Source organism: Vigna umbellata, chromosome 3 (genome assembly GCF_029865625.1).
Source record: "Vigna umbellata cultivar VRB3 chromosome 3, Vumbellata_1.0, whole genome shotgun sequence".
Classification (NCBI taxonomy): Eukaryota; Viridiplantae; Streptophyta; class Magnoliopsida; order Fabales; family Fabaceae; genus Vigna; species Vigna umbellata.
The window spans coordinates 10,573,139-10,595,938 of record NC_142167.1 but is presented as its reverse complement, the minus strand read 5'-3'; the positions used below and the strand labels follow the sequence as shown (position 1 = coordinate 10,595,938).

Genomic DNA, 22,800 nt, shown 5'->3' with positions numbered 1-22,800 from the left:
TGTCTAATGGTGACCTGTGTTCACCTGACTGAGTACATGTGTTGGACTTTCTGTACAAATTGCCAATTTGTCTCGGGTAATCGTTTACGGGGTTCCTGTAAACGATTACCAGCCCCTTTTTCCAGCACTCTCACTCATTCCTTGCACAGCTTGCTCCTCCAACTCATGAGGGGTCTCCCCACCCTCCTTGGACTCACATCACATCACCATCCACCCTCTCCCACCACTGGAACACCTGCACAAGCCTCAGACAGGTGCAGATTACCATAAAAGTCAGTTTTTTTTCGAATGGTGACCTGTGTTCACCTGACTGATGACCTGTGTTGGACTTTCTGTACAAATTCCCAATTTCTCTCGGGTAATCGTTTACCGGGGTGCTGTAAACGATTACCAGAGCCCTTTTTGAACACTCTCACTCATTCCTTGCACAGGTTGCTCCACCAACTCATGAGGGGTCTCCCCACCCTCCTTGGCCTCACATGACATCACCATGCACCCTCTCCCACCACTGGAACACCTGCACAAGCCTCAGACAGGTGCAGATTAGCATAAAAGTCAGTTTTTTGTCCAATGGTGACCTGTGTTCACTTGACTGAGTACCTGTGTTGGACTTTCTGTACAAATTGCCAATTTGTCTCGGGTAATCGTTTACAGGGGTCCTGTAAACGATTACCAGCCCCTTTTTTCAGCAGTCTCACTCATTCCTTGCACAGGTTGCTCCACCAACTCATGAGGGGTCTCCCCACCCTCCTTGGACTCACATCACATCACCAGCCACCCTCTCCCACCATTGGAACACCTGCACCAGCCTCAGACAGGTGTAGAAGTGCCTTAAAGTCACTTTTTTTGCCAATGGTGACCTGTGTTCACCGGACTGAGTACCTGTGTTGGACTTTCTGTACAAATTGCCAATTTGTCTCGGGTAATCGTTTACAGGGGTCCTGTAAACGATTACCAGCCCCTTTTTTCAGCAGTCTCACTCATTCCTTGCACAGGTTGCTCCACCAACTCATGAGGGGTCTCCCCACCCTCCTTGGACTCACATCACATCACCACCCACCCTCTCCCACCACTGGAACACCTGCACAAGCCTCAGACAGTTGCAGAAGTGCCTAAAAGTCACTTTTTTGTCCAATGGTGACCTGTGTTGACCTTACTGAGTACCTGTGTAGGACTTTCTGTACAAATTGGCAATTTCTCTCGGGTAATCGTTTACAGGGGTCCTGTAAACGATTACCAGAGCTTTTTTTCACCAGTCTCACTCATTCCTTGCACTACTTCGTCCCCCTACTCATCACGGGTAACTCCACGCTTCTTGCGTTCACATCAATCACCAACACCCATCTCCCCACTCAGAAATTGATCAAATCCTTCGCATTAATTACCATTAATTTTAGTGAAAATGCTCTCGTACTTTTCAAATTTTTATTATAATGCTGCGTTCATTTTTCAATCACTAATTTTGTCATTATAACAAACACAAACGCAAAGTAAAAACAATTCATTTCGAAATCCAACCACTATTCTTATTACAAACACATACTGTACATTGTCAAATAACATTAGGTACATATTTCAACATCTTATACATGTCAAAATTGTCAAATAACATTAGGTACATATTTGAACATCTTATACATGTCAAAATTTGATAATTTCTAAGCAATCCTAGACAATGCCGTATAGATATAGGGCTTCCATTCTGCTAGTGTTCTCGTTGTCCAGGATCCAGTCACACACATATTTCTTTCTGATCCCAAGCAGCTCCTCCTGAAACCAACATTTTCCACATTAGAAACCAGGACATACAAGAATATTATCAAACACACAGTTCCAACTTACAGTTGTATATTCAGGCATGCTTTTCCCGTTGTATTTTTCATCTCCATCCCAGATTTCCATTGCTTTCAACATTATTACTCCACAATCATGTCTGAAATAATATACCCACAACATCAGATTACTTTTGCCCATATACATCACAATATAATCCGGCACTACAGTTCAAGAAACTTACAAGTTTGGTTGGGATGGGATATTTGCTTGTTTAACTGTCAAAGGAGCAATACTACCTTCCGGTATATTCATCAGGATGCAAAAAAACCGTGCCATATTTTCAGCCTACCAGTTAACAAAAACAATAAATACTTAAACAATGCAGGTCATAATCACACGGTAATCAACAATGAAAGATGTCGAATCTTACAACGGCTGCGTCTATCCTTTTGCGGTCTCTGATCCCCTTCCCCAATGAATCGATCACAAAAATCTCCATTGACCTCAACTTCACTGAATAACACCACCAATGATCATCGTGGACAAATGGCAGAAACAACTACAAAAAATATAAACAATTTCAGTAACACATTTACAACCAAAAGTCGACAAGATTTGGAAATTCAAGGTTACTCACAAAGTCCGCCGTGGGTAATTCTTCAAGTCCAAAATGATCGGAACGCAAATAAGTGTTATAGTTATGAAGCGTGAATACATGGCGATTCTGTGGACGTTTCCTATAATCTGTAAGAATATGGTGCTGTGGACAATTTCAAAATCATCAATAAAAATTCGATCATAAATACTTTCTTCAATCATAAATATGAGACAATATCAAATTTTATTTACCGAGTATAACGGACTAAAATGAAACCTCTTAACAACACCGCACAACCTTTTCTCAAAGTACATAAAGACCGTACAAGCAAAGAACACCACCTACACAATAAAAAATTTTCACATTACTAAAATAAACTATAACATGAAACACAACCAAATGTGACAATACTAACCATGTTATCAACGTATTTCATTGGGGCCAAAGTGTAAATTGAAGTGGTGCTCAAGCTTTGGCCAATTATCTCGCTTACAACCCTAAACATACAAATATTAGTCAATGACAAACAATACATATTCCTCAACCACAACTACAATTCATACCACATACCTGTGTACATTCATCTCTCTGATGCTGACTGCTGTATACAATTGGTTTACATCAACAGTGCTTGGATCACCAACAAAACTCCGCAATGGGGGTATAGCCAATGGAACGACCTCCGGTTCTCCTTCATCAGCATCATCTTCTATTTCAATAAAATTAATGTTACGAACAGTTTCATCATCCCCTCTTACTTCGGCATGTGCACCTAGGGGGTCATCAACTTCATTTCCATCACCTTCTTCTTCTCCCCCAACTTCAGCATTCTCCTCACCTCCAACTCCATGTCCATCACCTTCTTGTTCTCCCCCAACTTCAGCATTATCCTCACCTCCAACTCCACCCCCAACCTCTTCATCAGTGGCACATGGGAAGAAGATTGGAGTTTGATAAATTTCAAATAGCTCCCTAGTCAAAACTCCAATCTTGGCATTCAATGCTCTGATATGTTCGTTATTTTTCCTCAATCTCTCCTCCGCACCTGCTTCCCATGCCCCGTCATCAGAGCTTTCGTCTTCATCATCGTCTTTGTCAACCTTGGATCCTTCACCCAAGGATCCTTCGTCATCCAAGTTGAAAGCTGCACGGATTTCCGGCCTATGACGATCTTCATTTCGTATATACCACTCCATATTTAACTGCACCAAAAGCACACAACAAATTCAGACAAAATACACAATCCATTTTAACATACAAAATAACGAAAAACAAAACACTTACATCTCCGGTCATAAAAATATTTTCAATTTTTTCGGTCCTTGATTTAAACGGGAACCATCTCATTATGCGGGGGAAAAACCGGTGCGAAGGATGACCATGCAAAGAAAGTCTCTCAACCGCCCAAGCCTAAAACATCATAAAATTATTTCATCAAACATAATTCACAATGTTCTGCACTACATCAAAATAGTGAACTACATATCATATTACCTGCAACACTGCCACATTGCCACTGAGAGTGACTGACTGGGGGATACCTGCTCCCATAATTTTCTTCTTACATTTATTTAAATTCTCTACAATGTGTTTATGTACACCGGTGCACCAATCATATACACACAAACGGTCTAAGTCATCTAACACTCCAAAAGGCATGTTACAAACATGCCTTGATTTCCTAGGGAAATAGAAAACAACTAAACAAACTAATATATATAACCTACACACTACATCGACTTCAATGTTTTTATCATCAACAATGACATTAAACATGTCTGTCAAGTCCTTCAAACTGATGGTTTTTGATTTGAACATTTCACCAACCAATCCACAAACTACTTCATCAAAGGGAATCTCTAAACCACCTATTTCTAAACCTAAGCTCATCAACACATCAACAACTCTAAAGGGCACCAAGTTTTGACTAACTCTGAAACTGTTATCATTTCCAACCCACCTGCTAACCATAACCTTCAATAATTTTAAATTCACCTCCACAGGGTTATTAATATTCAAACACCACATAAATGGTGTCATACTAATCCGATCCACATGACACTGTCGGAGTAAACGATTCATTTCAATAATGATCGATGAATCCATCGAGATAAGAAGTCGCCACTACAAAAAAAATCATAAAAATTTATTACTAACTACAATCCGTAAGATAATTAAATAATATATAAACAAAAAATTTAATTTTTTTCTTACACTTGCTTTTTTCCCTTCCATTGCAACGGCCCTAAGAAGACAACATTCCACACTCAGTTATATCATTCAACTTAATGAAAACCAAAAACACAGAGTAAAACACAATGTCAGGGCTCGCCCATTTTTACTTACACTAAAATGTAAGGGTTGAACGCTGTGGGTAGGGTAAAGATGGAACACACAGCCACAGAGATCCTCCAAGGTTTCAACGCACGTTTTGAAGAAGGAGGAGAGAAGGAAACCGAGGATGGAAGCTTCGAAGACGGAAAGAGAACGAAGGCTTCAACCAACGAGAAGACGGACGACACAGCGACAGAGAAGACGGACGACAGAGAAGGCTTGAACGAAGAGAGAAGGCTTGAACGAACGAGATGAAGCAAGGCTTGAACTTTCGCACCCTAAACCGCCAAACCCAAATGTTAAAAATTTTAGGATAGCGATATTCCGACAACGCCAATTTGACAAAAATTTGACAACGCCACGTGTCAAGTTTTAATTGGTCGAATTTGAATGCTTTTTTTAAATTTAAAATCTGATTTGAAATGGGTTGAAGTTTGGATTCCGAAACTGCCCTCTTCGTTTTCGAACTCTATCTTCTCTCCTTATCACTGTCTTCTCTGTCCATTTTGGGATTTTAATTTCATTTCAACTTCTCTCTTCATAGCAGTGTTCTCCTTCCTCCTTTTTTAGGGTTTCATTTTGTTTTGAAGATCTCTCTCGTGCTTCCCTGTCACCATTGTTTTCGTTTGAATGTTTGTGGACATTGGGTTTGTTTATTTGAGTTGTAGATTATGCTTGTCTCGTTCGGTGTGGATTTGTCTCGTTCGGTGTCTCTATGGACATTGAGTTTCTTTCTTTGAGTTAGAGATTACCCTTGTCTCGTTCGGTGTCGATTTGGTGGAAGTTGTTACCTTTTTGGTGCAATGGGTTCGTCCGGTGACAATGGTTGTTCGAACAAGGTATGAACTTTTTCGTGTCTCCGTATTCGTATTTTGGGGAGGGGATTTTGGTGTTGCATGTGTTGGTAATTTTTTTGGTGTGTGTAGCTTTTGGGTTGTGACTTACGTTGGTTATTTGTACCAAAAAACACTTTTTTTTTTGCAGCTGTTTGTTCGTCACTCATTGAAAACGAAACGTATTGCTTCTTTGAATGACATTTTGAGTGAGGAGCAGAAGTCCATAATCTCCAAGACTCACTTTCGATGGTTTTTAGAATTACATGGTAATATTAAGATTGGAAGGAATATTCTGAGCGATTTACTGATTAGATGGGATGATGAGAGAGGTGGTTTTAGTTTTAGAGATAAATTTGTTGAATTCAAGGAAATAGATGTCAGCTTAAGCCTAGGGTTGGGTTTGGTTGGTGACCAGATTAAATTGAATGAAAACAAACTCAGTGAAAGTCATTGTCGCAAGTACTTTGGTGATGGAAAATATGAATTGGATTTGGTCTATGAGTTTATTTTGAAGCAACACAAAAAGTTGCCTTCAATAGATGTTTGTAGGTTGTACATTTTGGTAGCAATTAGTGAAGTACTGTTTCCTAATCGCAGCAGAACAATATTCCCAGTTTTGTTTGAAATTGTTGATAGAATCAGTGATCTGGGAACTTTTTGTTGGGCTCGTATAGTGTACCATTATCTACTTAGCAGTCTGTGCAAAGCTTGTACAACGTGGAATAGAGGAAAAGGTGCAACCACTGTTTATGTGGATGGTTGTGTATACGTGTTCCAGGTAAATTTGTTCCATGGATTGTTTTCTGTTTGTGAATTGTGATGACTAATTATGACGTCTATGATGTATTTCAGGTATGGTTTTGTGATCGTTTCATTCCTTCCAATGTTTGTGTACATAAATATCCAAGATTTTTGCATTGGATGAATATAAATGTTGGTGACAAGTTCATTAAACGTGCAATGGAGACGGGTGTGGTATGTACTTTATCATTTTATTACATTTGTTTGAATGAATGTTTTATGTAATGGTAATTGTGATGTAATTGCAGATGCTTGATGATTATGGTGCATCAAGGACAGAAAACATTGAAACATGTGTCAAACCATCAGTTAATTCGTTGTTGTCATCCTTTTTAGAAGTTCTTGTTCGAACGCCAAAACCACACCTTTTCCCGTAATTGGAATAAAATTTCTTTGCTTCTTCCATTGTGTCAAAACACATGTTTACAGTAGGAACCAAGTCATTACAATTGTGATCATCGTCAATGGTTTGTCCAACCACACTCACGTTGTTGGTATAAGTGGCCATCAAAATAATTTATTCCCTGCAAACATTGGTTAATGAATACAATTGCAAATAATATAGCAGTTTTGTGGACACAGGGCATAAACAAACTTATTACACTACAGACATCAGTAACAGTGTTAATGAAGTGTGTGATGTTGTTTTATTTAACTCAGACGTGTTATATACATCGTTATGTAAGAAAGACCACCAATGACGAGGGTTTCCCCTACTGAAAAGGACCACTTCAATCTATTTTAAAGGACGTTATAACCATGTATACTTACAGACAACGTGATGGAAGAAATTTACTTCGTCTTTAATGATCTTGTTGTGCTTCTTACCAACCTCGAAACAATGCCTTTAATGTGTAGTTTAACAAAGATCGAAGACAGACAAATGAAAGTGGAGTTCCTAATGGGAAGAAAAAGCACCAGTAATGCACATGGTAGGGATTCGGGTTGGATAATTTAATGCAAAGTACATGATGGAGCAGAAGTTATGCACAAGGTAGGAATTATAGTGTTTAAGGAAGAAGCATTTAATGCATTGTCATAGAGTACGTAGCAGGTGGCAAGACATGGAGTGTTGCAGTCACATCCCATTTCCCCACATTAAATGCAACTCTGATTAATTAAGATAAATGATTACCAATTGCATGGGAGAGCGGGAAAAGGTATGCACCACACTACTTCATTATGCCTCTTCAAAGTCACATCAACATTAAATGATAATGAATAAATCTTTTTCAATAAATTAATGTAATTAAAAAAAAGGAAAACAAAATAATTTTTTCCTGTTTATAAAAGACCGTACTTAGATGGAGCCCATAAGTGGGGAGCAACTCAGTAATAACAGGGGACCAGGCACGAAATTACGGTACACGTCAATAGTAATCGATTACAGATACGCTGTAATCGATTACAGAAGCCCAATACTGTCTTCCCACCCCTGCCTTACCCAGTTCCTTCATGCTGTGTCAACGAAGGCAGAGTAGTTAGTTCCAGACCATAAGTGGGGAGCAACTCAGTAATAACAGGGGACCAGCCACGAACTTTCGGTACACGTCAAGAGTAATCGATTACAGATAAGCTGTAATCGATTACAGAAGCCCAATACTGCCTTCCCACCCCTGCCTTACCCAGTTCCTTAATGCTGTGTCAACGAAGGCACAGTAGTTAGTTCCAGACCATAAGTGGGGAGCGACTCAGTAATAACAGGGGACTAGCCACGAACTTTCGGTACACGTCAACAGTAATCGCTTACATATAAGCTGTAATCGATTACAGAAGCCCAATACTGCCTTCCCACCCCTGCCTTACCCAGTTCCTTCATGCTGTGTCAACGAAGGCACAGTAGTTAGTTCCAGACCATAAGTGGGGAGCGACTCAGTAATAACAGGGGACCAGCCACGAACTTTCGGTACACGTCAACAGTAATCGCTTACAGATAAGCTGTAATCGATTACAGAAGCCCAATACTGCCTTCCCACCCCTGCCTTACCCAGTTCCTTAATGCTGTGTCAACGAAGGCACAGTAGTTAGTTCCAGACCATAAGTGGGGAGCGACTCAGTAATAACAGGGGACCAGCCACGAACTTTCGGTACACGTCAACAGTAATCGCTTACAGATAAGCTGTAATCGATTACAGAAGCCCAATACTGCCTTCCCACCCCTGCCTTACCCAGTTCCTTAATGCTGTGTCAACGAAGGCAGAGTAGTTAGTTCCAGACCATAAGTGGGGAGCGACTCAGTAATAACAGGGGACCAGCCACGAACTTTCGGTACACGTCAATAGTAATCGATTACAGATACGCTGTAATCGATTACAGAAGCCCAACACTGTCTTCCCACCCCTGCCTTACCCAGTTCCTTCATGCTGTGTCAACGAAGGCAGAGTAGTTAGTTCCAGACCATAAGTGGGGAGCGACTCAGTAATAACAGGGGACCAGCCACGAACTTTCGGTACACGTCAATAGTAATCGATTACAGATAAGCTGTAATCGATTACAGAATCCCAATACTGCCTTCCCACCCCTGCCTTACCCATGTTCCTTCATGCTGTGTCAACGAAGGCAGAGTAGTTAGGTCCACCCCATACGTGGGGAGCGACTCAGTAATAAGAGGGGACCAGCCACGAACTTTCGGTACACGTGCATAGTAATCGATTACAGCGTATCTGTAATCGATTACAGAAGCCCAATACTGCCTTCCCACCCCTGCCTTACCCATGTTCCTTCATGCTGTGTCAACGAAGGCAGAGTAGTTAGGTCCACCCCATACGTGGGGAGCGACTCAGTAATAAGAGGGGACCAGCCACGAACTTTCGGTACACGTGCATAGTAATCGATTACAGCGTATCTGTAATCGATTACACAAGCCCAATACTCCCTTCCCACCCCTGCCTTACCCAGTTCCTTCATGCAGTCATCAAAACACAATGTTGGGGCCAGCCTAATCATGTCCCATTCCCTTATGACTGCATCCACACATACAGGTTTCCAAGACAAACACCAACCAGGTCATGCTGTGTCAACGAAGGCAGAGTAGTTAGGTCCACCCCATACGTGGGGAGCAACTCAATAATAACAGGGTACCACCAACGAACTTTCGGTACACGTCAATAGTAATCGATTACAGCGTATCTGTAATCGATTACACAAGCCCATACTCCCTTCCCACCCCTGCCTTACCCAGTTCCTTCATGCAGTCATCAAAACACAATGTTGGGGCCAGCCTAATCATGTCCCATTCCCTTATGACTGCATCCACACATACAGGTTTCCAAGACAAACACCAACCAGGTCATGCTGTGTCAACGAAGGCAGAGTAGTTAGGTCCACCCCATACGTGGGGAGCAACTCAATAATAACAGGGTACCACCAACGAACTTTCGGTACACGTCAAAAGTAATCGATTACAGCGTATCTGTAATCGATTACACAAGCCCAATACTCCCTTCCCACCCCTGCCTAACCCAGTTCCTTCATGCTGTGTCAACGATGGCAGAGTAGTTAGGTCCACCCCATACGTGGGGAGCAACTCATTACTGCATTCCCACCCCTGCCTTCTGTTACGTGCCTGACCACGTAACTTGCCTCGTACTGTGAACGAACGAACGTAAATGAATAAAACTCTTTATTATTAGAATTCTGGTAATCACGAAACACGAACAATGACTGGGAGCAGGGTCTCCTTCAGTCGCACGAGAGCATAACCTCTCTAATAATATTCCAATAAACAAAAACATACCCTAAGCTCTAGCTGCCTCCCTTATTAATACTAATCACTCCTTCCAGAAAAGGCAGGAAACAATAGTAATTGCCTATTTATTATAATTATGTGGAAAGAATCATTCTATCCTTATCTACTATCTTAATTACTGTAACGCCAAGCTGAACGTCCCGCGACAACTTCCGCTCGCCAGCTAGACGCTCGCTGTCGTTCCCCCTTCGTTCAGGACGGTCGTCCTCACCCAGGACGCTCGTCCTTACTTAGGACGCTCGTCCTCACTCAGTACGCTCGTCCTCGCCCCTCGCGTCGTCCACTTGCTCAGGACGTTCGTCCCCGTTGTGGTCGTTCATGACGCTCGTCCTTTCTCTTCGTGGCCTCGTTCGCTCCGCCTCGCCTCGCTGAAGACGTTCGTCCTCACCCCCCGTTATCTGCAGCTCAGAACGCTCGTTCGCTAACATACGCTAAAAACAAACACAACGAAAATGAATATTACCAATACTTCACCTGTATTCATTATTACTAGAACAAGTTCACATGTACATAGATCCAAGTAATACACTTTCAATAGTATAATTGTCTACAATGTATATTGTTTTACTACTGATGAAGAATCTAAACGAAGGACACATTTCTAATCCTATAGTAATCCAAAATGATGCAGCGTCTCCAATCTTCGCGCGTTGTCCTCGTCCAGGATCCAGTCACATATATACTTTTTCCTAAACGCAGCCAACTCTTCCTGAAATGAACATATTGGAATTCATAACCAATGTCAACGGTCTAATAATGTAATATTGACAAATTCATAATATAACATACATTTGTATAATCGGGCATGCTTTTCCCATCATATTTGTCCTCTCCATCCCAGATTTCAATAGCTTTCATCATGATTACACCACAATCGTATCTGTTCAAATTCAAAAAGACATGCATTAATTTTGTCAATGGAATGACAACATTTTTTAACACATGGGTCAAATATAATTACGTGTTTGGTTGGACTGGGATGTTGGCTTTCTCAACTAACAAAGGACACTTAGTCTCTTCAAGTTTATCCGTCAACAAACCCCAAAGGCGTTGAATATTTTGAGCCTGTTTGGTTAAAATAACGAAAACACTTTGTTTAAACTAAGTACGATTTAAGAAGTAATTTTCCAAACAACTTTTTAATCAAGGTAAACTTACAATGCTTCTATCAATCCGACAACGTCCTTTGATACCATTGGCAAGTGAGTCTATGACATAAAACTGAAAAGTGCAGACCTTCAGTGCATAACACCACCAATGACCATCACTTACAATTGGGATGAACACCTACACATTGTTTGGAATATGTCAAAATAGTAACCCACATTAAAAAACAAGGATCTGCTTACAAAGTACATCTTACTCACCCAATCAGCAGACAATAAGGCCTCAACTCGAACCAGATCATATCGAAAATATGGCTGGTAGTCAAGAAGTTGCCACACATGTTGATTGACTGGTCTTTTCCTATAGTCGTGCAGGACATGGGTCTTCAATATCAAATAAAAACATCATTAAACAACCATGTCAATGTTAAATTCTAGGCTACCAAAAACCAACAACACCTACTTAAACCATTTACCCCAAACATAGGACTGAATACAATCCTCTTTATGACTCCAGTCAACCTTTTTTCAAAGTACATGAACATTGTTGCTGCAAAAATTAAAGCCTGCACAACAATTAACAACTTCAACATGAAATTTATGAACTTTCTAAATTGAATGACAACAGTAATTCAAGTCAACTGTATAATTACCATGTTGTCTACACATTGCCTTGGCCCTAAAGAGCTACATTCACTTGTGCTCAACAGTTGATACATAATTTCAGAGACGTACCTGAAAAAACAACATCATTAATTCACCTACGAATATCATTCACCATAAATTCAACTACCGATAACAACAACTTATAAAAAATCAATGTGTTCTAACCTCCGTGGAATGTCTCTTCGCGTAACTGCGTGGTACAACTTGTCGAAATCCACGACTGTTTTTGGATCACCAACAAAAGAACACAAAGCCAGTACATTCAACGGTTGTACATCCACTTCTCCTTCACCATCATCAACACCGTCGCCAACGTCAACGACAACTATTGGATGGTCAGCGGCGACTCCTTCTTCTTCTACAACCATGGTACAAGCTGGTTCTTCATCTGCACGTTCTTGATTTTCTTCATGTATAGGTTCTTCATTTTCTTCATGTCCAGCTTCTTCATGTCCAGGTTCTTCATGTCCAGGTTGATCTTCATGTTTTTCATATGCAGGTTGTTCATGAAATGAAGGAGATTGTCCCACCTTTTGATACTTCACACGATCAGCAAGTAGCTTCCTAACAGCTGCAATTTCATCTCTGACTTTTCTTATCCTGGCATTGTTTGTTCTCAGTTTTTCCAAAGTGGATAATAGCCAATTTTCATCATATTCATCTTCAGCTACTTTTTCTTCTACTTTTTCTTCACGGTTGGAACCTTCAGGCCTCAATCCCTCATCCAAATTGAAAGCACGACGTATGATGGGATTTAAACAATCATTCTCACTGAGGTACCAATCAAATTGTACCTTTGACAATGACAATAAATATACAACAATCACATAACAACAGCAAAAATCATTAAAACATAACAACATCACTTCATAACAAAGTTACTTACCTCGGCAGTCTTAAACATAACATCTATTTTTTTTGTTGTATAATTTAACGAAGAAAATCGCCTAACGCGCGGAAATTCCTTGGCAGATTCATCATCATGCAAACCAAGACGTTCATACGCCCAAAGCTACAGTTAAAACAATGAAACTAATCACAACAGTTATTACTATGGATTCAATTAATGCAACAAACAACCAATATAAATCATACCTGCAAAACAACAGCATTCCCACTTATGCTCAATGAATCAGCAATCGATCCAGAAAGTAGTTTCTTATTACATCTATTTAGACTATCTACAAGATATCTATGTACAGCACTACTCCAATCATAACTAGACAAACTGTCTAAGTCATCTAAGACTGAACAAGGCATGTTGGACACATATCGTGCCTTCCTGGGAAAAAAAAACACCACAAAACAAACTAATACATACAGGCGACACACCCCATCTACCTCACTATCATCATTACCTACAAGCACATTGAACATATCTATGAGGTCTTTCAATTTCGTACATTTTGAGTTAAAGGATTCACCAACTTTACCCACAACTGATTCATCAAAAGGAACTTCCAAACCCCCAACTCCTAACCCTAAAGTCATGAACACATCCTGCACATTGAAAGGCACCAGATGTTGGCTAACTCTAAACGATTGATGGTGGGGAACCCATCGACGAACCATCTTTTTCAACAATTTTAGGTTCACCTCTAAAGGATCTCCAATTTCTAAACACCACTTAAACGGAGTTTGTGAAATGCGCATCTTATGTGTCGCTGCCAGTAAGGAGTTCATGTTGGCAATGTACGATGTATGTATCCAAGCTCGAAGGCGCCACTATAAAACAAGTCAAAATTATAACAGTCAAATTGCTTCTCCAAAACAACAAAGAAAACATTCCTGTTTATTGTCTACTTACATTGTTATTAGAGGATTCCATTTTCAACTCTAAAAATAGCGTCTGTCAAATATTCACCTACAATAGGAAAGGCTGATCAACTTACTATTACTCAAACTCCTTCCAAAACGCAAGTACACATACCATGGAGTAAGGAATCCTGAACTCAGCTTTAAAACATACATTTTTCAATCAAACTTACAATAAACGGGAAAACCAATGGCGGACATACATAAATGGCGAAAGGAATAAATGGGAAAACAGGGGTTCGCAATGAAAAAACCGTCGTTCTGCAAGGTTCAATAAAACGAAAACGAACAAGGGCATATAAAATACCTTGCGATTAACACTCACCCCAACCCTCCAACGAACAACGGCGACGTTAAAAAACCGCTCCTTTGAAGAAAATGACAACGCTTGCCCCTTCAACACACTTCCTCCCAACACTTCAATGGTGGACGGAGACAGAGGACTTCAATGCCGGACTTCAATACTTCCAAACACGATTTCGCTGGCGTGCACAAACTTCAGAGTGGACGCAAAGTTTCGGACAAACTTCAGAGTGGACGCAGAGTTTCGGACTTCTTTTGGTGGAAGGCTTCGTTTTCGAATGGGAAAATGTTTAGAGAGAGTGTCCGGAATTGTAAGGGCGCCAATGACTCATTCCGAAACTACCCTCCAAAGCACGTTATTTACTTTTCAAATCTCCAATTAAAACAGCAAATCACACAACGACACGTGTCGTTGTTAATTTGTTGTCAAATGGGCGTTGTCGAACAAACATTTTCCCTTCATTTTACCTCTCTTTCTTTTCTCCTTAAGGTCACGCCACTCACTTTCCTGCTCTAATAACAACTATCTCTCACTTTCCCACTAAAATCTACGATCCGGGCTTCATTCTTCAGTGAACAAAGTTTCGGACTTTGTGGGATTCGGCTTGTTCCACTGCTCTCAAGGGCAAGGTCGCAGTGTGTCCTGCCGTTGTCTGCGGCGCGGCGCCGCTGGTGGTCATACTGAAAAGAGTTCGAGGTATTGAGTGCGACTCCATTTGGTTTCCGATTTCCTTAATAAATTTGAGTCGCGTGTCTTGAACATTCTCCGGCGTATCCTCCGGTGTGCCAAAGAACTGGACCTTATCATCTCCGGCATGTCCGAGTGTATGACCGCGTCCGACGCCATCATCCATCACACCCCTTCTTCATCTCATGCAATTAACACATACGATGTATTTGTGAGCTTTCGTGGTGAAGACACGCGCAACAACTTCACTAGTTCTTTCTTTGGAGCTCTCCGTCGAGAAGGCATTGATGCCTTCAAAGATGACGAATATCTCAAAAAAGGTGAATCCATAGCACCCGAGCTGCTGCAAGCCATTCAAGGCTCTCGAGTTTTCGTTGTTGTCTTCTCAAAGAACTATGCTTTCTCCACTTGGTGCTTACGTGAACTGTCAGAGATACTTAACTGCGTTAATACTTCAACAAGACGTGTTTTACCTATATTTTACGATGTTGATCCTTCGGTGGTGCGCAAACAGAGTGGATGTTATGAGAAAGCATTTGCAGAACACAAAAATAGATTCAGAGAGGATAAGGTGAAGACGGAGGAAGCTCAAAGATGGAGAGAAGCTCTCACACAAGTGGCCAATCTCTCCGGTTGGGATATCCGAAATAAGTGAGTACTCTTCTCTCTCAATTCAATAATTAGTAACCTGGACATGATAGAAGTATCAATTGATTTGATGACAAATCTAGCTTTATTGATATTTGGAAGTGCTTCACAAAAATTAAACTGCGGTTGCCTATATATACGGTATTCTGCATCTTTTTAACTAGTTTTGCTCATAGGCTAATCACAATATCTTATAGCTTTCTACGACTTTCTTTATGCTAATTATGATTTGTCTTATGTCATTATCTAAAAACAGAGGTTCAGGAGGAAACCTGCACATTGAGTACAAATATATACTAGTTTAATAATAATAATAGTTTGACGGTTAAAATTTTTTACGTCATTATTTTATCCTAAAAATGTATATACTCTTTTCATGTTGTGTTGCGTGATGTTTTGCATTCATTTCATTTAAATTTTCAGGCCACAAGATGAACAGATTAAAGAAATTGTTCAAACCATAATAAATATTTTGGGACCAAATATTTTAAATCTTCCAAGGGATGAACTAGTTGGAATAGAGTCTCGAGTTCAAAACTTAAGAAATATTTTGCGTTTTGATCTCCTTAATGATGTTCGAGTTGTCGGAATAAGTGGAATGGGTGGCATAGGAAAGACAACTCTTGTTCGGGCTTTATATGAAAGAATTTGTCGTCAATATAATTATCGTTGTTTTATTGATGATGTAAGCCAAATATATCGAGATTCTAATTCGTTAGGCATACAAAAGCATTTAATTTCTCAGTGTCTGAATGAGAAAAATCTAGAGATTTGCAATGTTATTGAGGGAACATGTTTGGTGAGGTCCAGACTGAACAATGCAAGGGCACTTATAGTTCTTGACAACGTTGATCAAGTTCAACAACTGAGGATATTTAGTGGAAACAGAGTCAATTTGTTGCGAGAATGCTTAGGTGGAGGAAGCAGAATCATCATAGTTTCTAGGGATCAACAAATATTGAAGATCCATGGAGTGGATGATATTTATCAAGTTCAACCGTTGAATTGGGAAGATGCTATCCAACTATTTTATAGAAATGCTTTCATCAAAGGTAATTATATTTTGAGCGATTATGAAAAGTTGGCACCTAAGATACTATCACATGTTGAAGGCCATCCCTTGGCAATTGAAGTAATTGGATCATCTTTGGTTGGCCGAAGTTTGTCACAATGGAAAAGTGTATTGGCTGCGCTAAAAGAAAATAAAAGTAAAAATATTATGGATATTTTGCGCATAAGTTATATTCAACTGGATGAAAAAGACCAACAAACATTTTTGGATATTGCTTGCTTCTTCAATTCTTATTATGATGAAGATGCGAAGGAAATTCTAGATTTCCGTGGATTTCATCCTGAAGATAGCATAGAAGTGCTCAAAGATAAATCACTCATTACCGAAGATCCCTATGGATTCATACATATGCATAGCTTGCTAGTGGATTTGGGCAGGTGTATTGTTAGGGAAGAATCACCCAAAGAGCCTATAAAGTGGAGTAGGTTGTGGGCACTCAAAGATCTCCATGATGCTATGTCAGAGAACGAGGTAAAGTTAAATGTTTGATTATAAATTTTAGATTGCAATTATTTTAGAATTTAAATACTTCAAAACATACATCTAACAATGTGCGATGTTATAGGCAACTCGAAACCTTGAAGCAATAGTTTGTAATTCTAACTGGGAGTGGGATAATGCTGAAATCCCAGGTATGTAAACGTTGTATTGTGACAAGAAATTCCTCTGTTTTATTGAATGAGAAACTGGCTAATATATAGCCTCACCTAAGGTTAAAGAACTGAAAAGAAAAAACTGTCCACGCATGTAACCTGCAACTTCCTAATATTATCATAGACTATTCAACAATTACAAAACTGCTCCTAAATTTACGGAATCATGCAACTGATTTACAGATGAAACCATCAAGGCAGATGGTCTATCAAAAATTAAACACCTGAAATTGCTTTATGTTGGGGACGTGGAGTTTTCGGGAAGTCTCAGTCATCTTTCGAATGAACTAGGGTATCTTATTTGGAAGAGATATCCGTTTGAGTGTTTGCCTCAAAGTTTTCAGCCACACAAACTGGTTGAGTTAATCCTGAGTGGGGACAGTATTCAACGACTGTGGGAAGGCACAAAGGTAGTGTAAATTAATTTTTTTATTTGTACTTCTTTTAAAAATAAACAAAATAAATGACAAACTTTTTATTTTTAATTCCTTTATTCTTTGATTAATTTATGGAAAAAAAGAAATTAAAGAAAACCCAAGTGTCACTATTAATTTTGTTTTTTTTTTGCCAATCTCTGTAGCCGTTACCCAATTTGAAGCGTCTGGATCTCTCTTTTTGCAAAAGTTTAGTTGAGATGCCCGATGTAGCAGAGGCCCTAAATCTTGAAAGGATAAATCTTGAAGGATGCATACAGCTCGAAAAACTCAATCCATCGATTCAGAGTCTGAGAAAGCTTGTTCTTTTGAATTTGAGAAACTGCATAAAACTAGTAATCTTACCCAATACTATATTGGGCCTGAATTCTCTTAAATGTCTGGATGTCCGTGATTGTTCAATAGATAGTAAATGCTTACTAGATGAGGCAAGGAACGCAGAGCACTTGATCAGCTGTTTGTCGCCCTCCTCTCTTTTCCCTTGTTTGCGTGAACTCGATCTAAGCTTCTGTAACTTAGTTAAAATTCCTGAGGACATTGGAAAGTTACATTGCTTAGAAAGACTAAGTTTAGAGGGAAACAATTTTGTTGAATTGCCTAACCTCAAGGACCTTTTCAGACTGTATTTTTTAAACTTAGGGCATTGCAAGCGATTGAAATACTTGCCTGATCTCCCTTTACAAACTGTCCTGCCCTCAGAACCTTTCATACTGCCGAGATTACCATCTTCAAAATTTGATTCACTTGATTTTTGGAATGACGATGAGGTAAGTGATTATCAAAGTGCAGGATTAATCATTTTCAGCTGCCCAGGATTAGTTGAGATTGAACAGTGCATGAGAAAGAGTTTTTCATGGACAATACAAATTCTTAAGGTGTGGATGCTCTTTCCTTCCTCTTGCCTTTGAATTTTTGATTTATTTATTTTTGTCTAGAGAACAACTACTAACGAATAACTCTGCTAGTACCAGGCGACCTACTCCATGCCATTCTTTGGAAGTATTATGCCTGGAAGTCAAATACCGAGTTGGTTCAACAATGAGGGTGTGAAGGTGGAGAAAGATGTTCTAACCATTGGTCCATCTCCCGATCCGCACGACGATAATTTGCTTGGTGTTTTGTATTGTGTAATATTTCGTCTAGACAATGAAACCAAAGTGAAATATTCAAGAACAAAAAAATTTCGAAACAAACAAATTCCAACGGATTTTAGAAGAGATCTAGTCATTGACCAGTCAGATCACATGTTGATACACTATATTGAATGTTCTGTGCAGCCCGGATTTCGTATAAATGGTTTTCAGCTCCATGACGAATGGAGGTGGAATTTCGAAATGTTGGGTTATGAGAATGTTGGGTTATGAGAATGTTGTTCAGGCGGATGTGAAGAAATGTAAGTATCGCTGGGTAAATGAACAAGACCTAATTGACTTTGATTCAGATTTGACATCTCGGAAGCGCAAGTTTTCCTTATTTGAAGAAAACGGTTAGCATCAAAGTGAAGAATTGAAGCCTTTATTGAATGTGGAATGTGGAAGTATGATTTGCTACCATCTAACCAGGGAGAGGCACAATAGAAGCAGAAGCAGCACTGCATTCAAATTCCCCTTGAATAGGCACAATTCTTCTCTCTTCTCAAGATATAGTATTGTTTATTGTAAAATCTACTCGTTTAAAAATTAACAAGGTGAGACCATATTCTTATGGTCTCTCCTTACACGATACATTCGATTACTCTTTTTTTTTCATTTTGAATTCACATGAACTTCAGGGACTTAATCGTGACAGATTTTAAGTGTAACTCATGGGGTACTTTAATATTACTGTGTGAGACCCTTAATAATTAGCATAAATTAATTCTGTCATATCACCATTAATGCACACCACAATCCATGTTTATCTCATTTAAAACCCATTTCCAAATCTGATAAACCCCTCTGCTCTGCACTGAAACCGAACCACAATCATTTCTCTGCAACATTAAAAACGCACCAATCTTTGCATGCAAGCACACCACGTGTCACGAGAGAGACTTCCAAATCAGAGTTTGGTGTGCAGGTGGCAGCCTGGGACACGTTCGTCCAAACGAACGTTAGTTTAACAAAACCAGAAATTTCGAAAACTCTCTCTCACTTGCACGCACTCATCTTCAACCTCTGAACTCACCTCTTCATCTTCTCCAACTTCTCTCTAGAAATCCTGAAACTTCTCTCTACTGTAAATCTCACCTCTCTTCTCCGATCTCATTTCAGCACCATAGGAACGTTCCTGGAGACGCGGACGTTAGTTTGAACCGAACAGAACTAGATTCTAAGTTGGTAAGTCTTCTTCTCTAAGTGGTTCGTTCATTAGGGTTTCATACGAAACCATGTTCTCGGTTCATACATGGACTGTATCTGAGAAATCTCTGATGTTGGTGTTTAGATCAAGTGAAAGTATATAGTGAAACTGAGGGTAGAACGTATAAGAGACCAACTCAACAGTTGCATTAGAACGAACACTGCTATCCAGGTAAGGGAAGCTTATATGTTTAATTTATACTACGTGATTTTATGATCTGAGTTGCATGTATGAAAAGTATGATGTTTGAGTCTTTATGAACGTTTACTGATATGGGATATGATTTCTGGTTTGTTTTGCATGTTGATTTGGATACGTATGAAAGGTGTATGAATGTTATATAGTTGGAATGATTGAATTGATTGAATCTGTATGTTGATGTTTAATATGAAGTTACTGGAATGAAATTTTAAAGTTCATAAATTTGAGAATCCTATGAATTATATAGTATAAAGTTTAAATGTTGAAATCTGGAAAATTCTGTTAAGGTTGAAAAACCTGAAATTTATATCAGTCCCTATGATAAATGACGCTCGTCACTGTTCGGTCTTAGACCGTTCGATTTTCATTGAAAATAACTTAGATTGGAATTCTTTCATTTGGAAAGAATTCTGCTCGAGAACGAGCGTCCCCATTTGGATGTCTGAGCGTTCGGTTTAGCTCAGCGGTATTTAAATATTTGAAACTTTATAAATATGTAACGTTCGTTCTTTAACCGAGCGTTCGTCCTTGATAGCGTTCGGCCTTATGTCGAACGTTCGTCTGTGATAGCGTTCGGCCTTTTGTCGAGCGTTAGTCCTTAATAGCGTTCGGCCTTATGTCGAACGTTCGTCTTTGATAGCGTTCGGCCTTATGTCGAGCGTTAGTTCTTAATAGCGTTCGGCCTTATGTCGAACGTTCGTCTTTGATAGCGTTCGGCCTTATGTCGAGCGTTAGTTCTTAATAGCGTTCGGCCTTATGTCGGGCGTCCGTCCTAAATATCGCTCGGTCTTATACCAAAGCGTTCGTCCTATTGAATAAACATTTGGATAAATTAGCGTTCGTTCCATTATTGATATATTCATCCTCTTACGTTCGTTAAATTTCTAGAATATTCATCTTCTTTACGTTCGTTAAATTTCTGGCATAGGTTTCTGTATGCAAACTTCTTCAAAGAAAATTTCTAAGTCTTATTGATTATCCTTCTTATATTAAATCTAGTTCAAGATCTCTATCCTGAAATTTTTCTAAGTATCCTTATACCTTCAATAAGAGTCGGTTCCTTTAACTTACCAATCAGATGGCCACGTCCGTTCATCCAATACCTTATTTGGACGTTCGTCCCAATTCTTCAAAGGACTGAACGTTCGTCCTTTTATACTAATAAAGTTAAAGATGAAATTTATGTTAAATCATATTGAATTACAGTGTGAACACTATATGGAGTGATTATATGATTATGGATATTGGACGAGCGTTCCAAGGAGGAACGTCTCAGATGTGATAAATATTAAATTTGGTAAAGTATGAACATGGACAAGTTAGGACTCGCGGTCCATCCTGATATTCCGTGATACTCATCTTCACGTAGAAGGGGGTAGTCATGTGTGGGAATGGCAGGAGGTCCTTAGTTCCTCACTTAGCAGGGGCGAAGGATTAACCTCAAGTGGCAGCTGATTAGGTATATCCCGGCTACTACACCACTTGGGTGCAAGGACGCTTGTAACTACATGGTTCATACAGTCCGGACGGTCTGTCTTTATATACTTAAATTCTATGTTAAATTATATGATAAGTTACATGTTGTATGTGTAAACTGAAACGTTCAACGTATGTGTGTTGTATGAATTAAATGATATAAGCTTACCCTTGCATTTCCATTGTGTTGTCTCCTATCTATGTACGTTCGTCTTGTCAAAATGCAATGATCATCCGTGTGGATGTGAGCAGATGGTGGTGCATCTCTTGAAGAAATGCTGGAAGAAGAAAATTTGGAAGATGCAAATCTGGTGGAAGTGGAAGTAAAGGCCGAGCCTTAGAACGCTCGTTAGAATAGTACTGTAAATGTTAGTGTAGCTTGTACGTTCGGCTAAGTATTTTTGTAAAGTCGTTCGTCCTATATATCTCTGTTTCTGTTTTGATGTACGTTATTTTATATCACAGAACGTTCGTTCTAGACCTCGTCTGTATGCGTTTTACGCGCGTTTATTTTGTGCTGATGCAGTTCGGTTATTTAGACCTGGATTTAATGTAAAGACTGTTTGCTGTTTACTGTTAATTGTAATTAATTCTAAATTATGGTAATTACTGTATTTTGGGATGTTACATACTGTCTCACAATAACTCGCATACGCAAAGTTAACATTAAATAAACCACTGCAAACTCTTCTAATGTCATATTTAAATCAGAGAAAACAATCGAGGATAAAAAAAAAGGCTTTGTTACTATTTATGGGGTCGGTAGACTTTTGTTTGCTTCTTTCGAGTTTTACAAATACATTTCACATTTTGATCAAATTCTTGATTTTCATTTGATTTAAACCAAGATCTTTGGTTTACCACATCCAAATATGATTAACGCAGTTGTTTAAACACAAATAAAAAAATCAGTTTATTGTTAGTGTTTCAGTTTGATTTGCATTGTATAATACTGCTTTGAGTGTCGTAATTTGAATTACCAAAAACCAGTTTTATTGTTAGGGCTTCAATTTATTGTAATCGGTTAAAATGTTCATATCCAATAACAAAGGTTTTGAAATTCCATTGATCAATTAGATTTAATGAAAGTTTTCAACAAATAACAGGTGTAATTAAGTTCAATTCAACACCCCACTCCCTCTCCGTCTTGGCCTTAAACCTTTTAATCTTTCAAAACCATGGTCGAGAACAAACTTCTTTTTGTCATAGACCTCTTATGTTTAGTGATGTTATTATCAAATTGGAAAATAAGAATAAAAATCTTTATTGAATCTATTGACCAAGAAACTTTGGGAAGCTGTTGTT

At 39.2% G+C, this 22,800-nt stretch overlaps 2 protein-coding genes and 2 long non-coding RNA genes across 5 annotated transcripts; 2 read left to right on the top strand and 2 right to left on the bottom strand.

The window, feature by feature from the left end:
* Window positions 1-1,668: 1,668 nt before the first annotated feature.
* LOC148201628 (uncharacterized) lies at window positions 1,669-4,480 on the bottom strand. Its single transcript, XM_088108559.1, has 10 exons — window positions 3,869-4,480; window positions 3,659-3,784; window positions 2,945-3,576; window positions 2,790-2,871; window positions 2,626-2,715; window positions 2,414-2,536; window positions 2,207-2,335; window positions 2,018-2,121; window positions 1,843-1,933; window positions 1,669-1,770 (listed from the first exon to the last, which is right to left on the bottom strand). The coding sequence occupies exons 1-10, from the start codon at window positions 4,478-4,480 to the stop codon at window positions 1,669-1,671; spliced, it is 2,091 nt and encodes a 696-aa protein (XP_087964685.1).
* Window positions 4,481-6,260: 1,780 nt separating this feature from the next.
* LOC148201627 (uncharacterized) lies at window positions 6,261-6,629 on the top strand. The gene is made up of 3 exons (XR_015784903.1): window positions 6,261-6,322; window positions 6,397-6,519; window positions 6,594-6,629. It is a non-coding gene; the product is annotated as an uncharacterized LOC148201627 (long non-coding RNA).
* A 4,272-nt stretch (window positions 6,630-10,901) lies between these two features.
* Window positions 10,902-11,381, bottom strand: LOC148201626 (uncharacterized). The gene is made up of 3 exons (XR_015784953.1): window positions 11,252-11,381; window positions 11,055-11,158; window positions 10,902-10,973 (listed from the first exon to the last, which is right to left on the bottom strand). It is a non-coding gene; the product is annotated as an uncharacterized LOC148201626 (long non-coding RNA).
* Window positions 11,382-14,448: 3,067 nt separating this feature from the next.
* LOC124848783 (disease resistance protein Roq1-like) lies at window positions 14,449-19,265 on the top strand. 2 transcript variants are annotated; one of them, XM_088109208.1, is made up of 7 exons: window positions 14,449-15,322; window positions 15,743-16,862; window positions 16,957-17,023; window positions 17,228-17,454; window positions 17,625-18,353; window positions 18,450-18,765; window positions 18,800-19,265. In XM_088109208.1, the coding sequence occupies exons 1-7, from the start codon at window positions 14,799-14,801 to the stop codon at window positions 18,967-18,969; spliced, it is 3,153 nt and encodes a 1,050-aa protein (XP_087965334.1). In that variant the 5' UTR covers window positions 14,449-14,798; the 3' UTR covers window positions 18,970-19,265. The 2 variants fall into 2 exon arrangements, with proteins under 2 accessions (XP_087965334.1, XP_087965333.1); XM_088109207.1 differs by having other exon boundaries at window positions 18,444-19,265.
* Window positions 19,266-22,800: the final 3,535 nt, after the last annotated feature.